Raw genomic sequence first — 3,761 nt, forward strand, 5'->3', positions numbered from 1 at the left:
TCAATGAACTTGCCACAAATGAAAACAATATGAGGCATGCATGATAGCAAGGATACGCTTTCCAACATCTGAAGGAAGAAGTCTCATTTCAGTGACTTTTGACAATTCCAAATCATCATTACTTTCTGAATATGAGCTTTCAGACTCTTCATCTTCGTCGCTTATCTCGATCTGATGAAGAATCCAACATGAATCCAGCAAACAGTACATAAGCAATAAAGCAAAAAACAGCACAGGTGCCATCAGCCAATCTGACTATCCTCAATGGTGTAACTCAAATTTGCCCCTCAAATAATTCAAATCCTTCAGGACATTATTACTATAAAGGACCATTCTCAGCTAGTAATCACCAACTCAAATAGGCAACCTCAAGCACCAACATGTAGCTATCCAAGAAACAGCTTACCGGTAGCCCCTTAATTCATGCTTAGAAAATTCAAGTCAGAGGCAACAAAAGTTCAAGTTTACCAATCAGTGAGGGAAAATAGCGCATTATCGAGCACCACAATGAATTCTCCAAAAAAACACAGAAAGCTTTCTAATGTTCAAGATAAACAGAAAAGAAAAAAAAGTTACATTTTGTAATTTTGATCCTTTGGATTCAATAGAAGTTCAGGTAGAACCACCCCAAACTCAGTCATAGATCAAATACCTGAGTATAGATGCAAGGAAAGGGGTAGGTCTCCAGGTCCCTTGACACAGCGTGGAGGGACAACGATAAGAAATCCACCGCATACCCTTTCCCTTTGTCGGCGTCGCTCAGCCAAATCACCCTCCTGCAGGATCCACTCACATCTGAGAGAAGACAAGAAGCAAGAAACTGAGTGAGCGTGGCACTAATACCTTGAGGTGACGTAGAGAGTTCCAGGCGACTCCATGGGTCGGAAACCGAGGGCGACGGTGACGCCAGGCTCAACATGCATCAACTCCTCGTCGTCGTTGGATTCCAGTAGGGACCGTCCATCGTCGTCGATGACGCGACCATCGAAGTGCAGCAACCCTAAACTCATAGCAGGACTATCTTAGGGTTCCCAGGACGCAATGCCCCTTTTTAATCTAGCATAGAGAGCTCAAAGGCCTTCTTCAGAAGGTCTCTCCGGTGCTTGGAAAAGGTCACCTGCCGGCTGGCCAGGTTCTCTATCCTCCTCATCTGTGTCTTCCCCCTCACCATGTCGACCGATTAGTTGATAACACACCTGGAGGCAGCGCCGAATCCTACCGCGAGCAGCAAAATCAGCGAGCAAGGAGCTCCGATCAGTCCTGGCCACGCGAGGATCGACAAGGAGGGATCAAATCAGAAGAAGGAGATGAGGAATCGAGGTTACCAGATATGGGATCGAGAAAGAGTGGAGGAGGACGACTTATAGCGACCCGACGACGACTCCAAGCCACACAGGCAGCCTCTTCTCACCCAAAGGGAGGAGTTGGAGGAGATGCGGTGTGGTTGGACGGAGAAGCAAGGACGTCCTGTGTTGATCCTGATCGGGAGAGGAAGGGGCGTCGATCTAGGAAGGGGAAGAGGGAGATGAGGCGACGGTATACAGTGGACGACGCGATATAGGTTTAGGTTTAGAGGGAAGAGTGAAGTGTTGCAAATTTCGGCTAAGTATTGGTGGGAAAATTATATTATTTTATTTTATTATAGACACCGGATTTTAAAAACCGCTGTTAAAATCGGTGTCTATTAACGAAAAAATGCGCTCATAGACATCGGCTTAAAAATCGATGTCTATGAGCGAAAATCTGCGCTTATAGACACCGGTTTTTGGAAAAACCAGTGTAAAATACTCAAAGACATCGGTTTTTGCTTAAAATCGTTGTTCCACCGATGTCTATGAGGGTTTTTCTTGTAGTGCCTAGAATCATATGTCTTTTGTGTTTGGAATTCATACAAAGAAAACTAGTATGATGCGGAAAAGAATTACTAGTTATTTTCTATCGTATTCCTCTTCTTATCTCGGACGTTGTGTGGGCAACGATCTACTGAGATGAGAATCCACCAAGCCTCCTTCTTTCTTCTTCCAAGTTCCGACCAAACAACCTTCTCCAAGAGATAGCAATTCTCGGTCACCAACCAAGCTCCAAGGAAAACTAAGAAACAAAGCCTTCTTTCTCTCCTTCTTCGCCAAGCAAATTCGGCCATCAAAAGAAGCTCCAAGAGGATGATAGATTCGGCCACTAGAAGAAGAGAGGAAGAGATGATAGGGCCGGCCACCACCAAGGAAGAAAAGAGAGAGGAATAGAAGATATGTTATGAGGTGAGGCACCTCTACCCCCTCTTTTATATTCCTTGGTCTTGGCATATAATGAAATTTAATTATAATTAAAATTCCCTTATTCTTCTTGCCATTGGTTAATAAGGAAAATTTAATTAAAAATTCCTTTTAACCCTTTACATGGCCGGCCACCTCATGTGCTCCAAATAATGCAGGTTTTAAACACAAAATTAAAACTTTTTTATTTGTTTTTGAAAATTTTTAAAATAAAAATTTCTCTAATAATTTTTCCGTTGGTTATAAAAGGAAATTTTATAAATTAAAATCTCTCTGATTTCCAAAAAGGAAAGTTTTCTTTAAAATTAAAATCTTCCTCTCAATCTACAAATAAGGAAAGATATCAAATCTTTTCTTAATCTTTTGTAGAAACTATAATAGGAAAATTTTAATTTTAAAACTCTCTTTTAAATCATGAGGATGGTTACAAAAAAGGAAAGTTTTATTAAAAATTAAAATATTTCTTTTAACTACAAAATAAGGAAAGATATCAAACCTTTCTCTTATCTTTTGTAGAAGGCTATAAAAAGAAAGATTTAAATTTTTAACTCTCTTTTAAAACCATGGTATCCACATAAGAAAAGATTTTAAAAATAAAATCCTTTTATTTTATATGGCCGACTACACCAAGCTTGGGCTCCAAGCTAGGGCCGACCACCTTTACTTGGCTCAACCTTTGGCTTGGCCGGCCCAAGCTTGGACTCCAAGTTTGCTTGGTCGGCCACCTAAGGTTGGGTAGGAAGGTGAGTATAGGTGGGTATAACACTTTATAAATAAGAGGCTACGATAGGGACCAAGAGGAGGAATTGGTTTTGGTCTCCCGATGAAATTAAGCTTCCTGTGTTCGCCCCGAACACCCAACTTAATTTCATCAATAATAATTCATACCACTAAAGAATTATTATTGAACTACCGCACCAATCTCAAATTACATTTTGGGCTCCTTCTTATCATGAGTGTGTTAGTCTCCCTATGTTTAAGATACAGAATGTCCACTAATTAAATGAGTTACTGACAACTCACTTAATTAGTATCTAGCTCCAAGAGTAGTACCACTCAATCTTATTATCATGTCGGACTAAGTCCACCTGCAGAGTTTACATGACAATCCTTATTAGCTCCTCTTGGGGACATCATCAACCTAGATTACTAGGACACAGTTTCCTTCTATAATCAACAATACACACTATAAATAATATCATTTCCCAACTTATCGGGCCTCTTGATTTATCGGGTTAAATCTCACCCTTTGATAAGTCAAAGAAATAAATACTAAGTACACGTGCTTGTTACTATATTGGGATTAAGAGTACACACTTCCATAATAACAAAGGTCTAGTTCTTTTATTAAGTCAGTATAAAAGAACTTACCTTAAATGGTCCAGCTCAATACACTCTGAGTGTACTAGTGTAATTTTATAGTTAAGATAAACTAATACCAAATTACACTACGACTATTCCAATGGTTTGTTCCTTTCCATCTTAGTC

General features: G+C 40.0%; 1 protein-coding gene across 1 annotated transcript; it reads right to left on the bottom strand.

The window, feature by feature from the left end:
- LOC122007393 (chloride conductance regulatory protein ICln-like) lies at positions 1 to 1,010 on the bottom strand. Its single transcript, XM_042563261.1, has 3 exons — positions 844 to 1,010; positions 653 to 776; positions 1 to 171 (listed from the first exon to the last, which is right to left on the bottom strand). Exons 1-3 carry the CDS (start codon positions 1,008 to 1,010, stop codon positions 1 to 3), a joined length of 462 nt encoding a protein of 153 aa, XP_042419195.1.
- Between the last annotated feature and the right edge of the window lie 2,751 nt (positions 1,011 to 3,761).

This window comes from Zingiber officinale, chromosome 7B, assembly GCF_018446385.1.
Source record: "Zingiber officinale cultivar Zhangliang chromosome 7B, Zo_v1.1, whole genome shotgun sequence".
Taxonomy (NCBI): domain Eukaryota; kingdom Viridiplantae; phylum Streptophyta; class Magnoliopsida; order Zingiberales; family Zingiberaceae; genus Zingiber; species Zingiber officinale.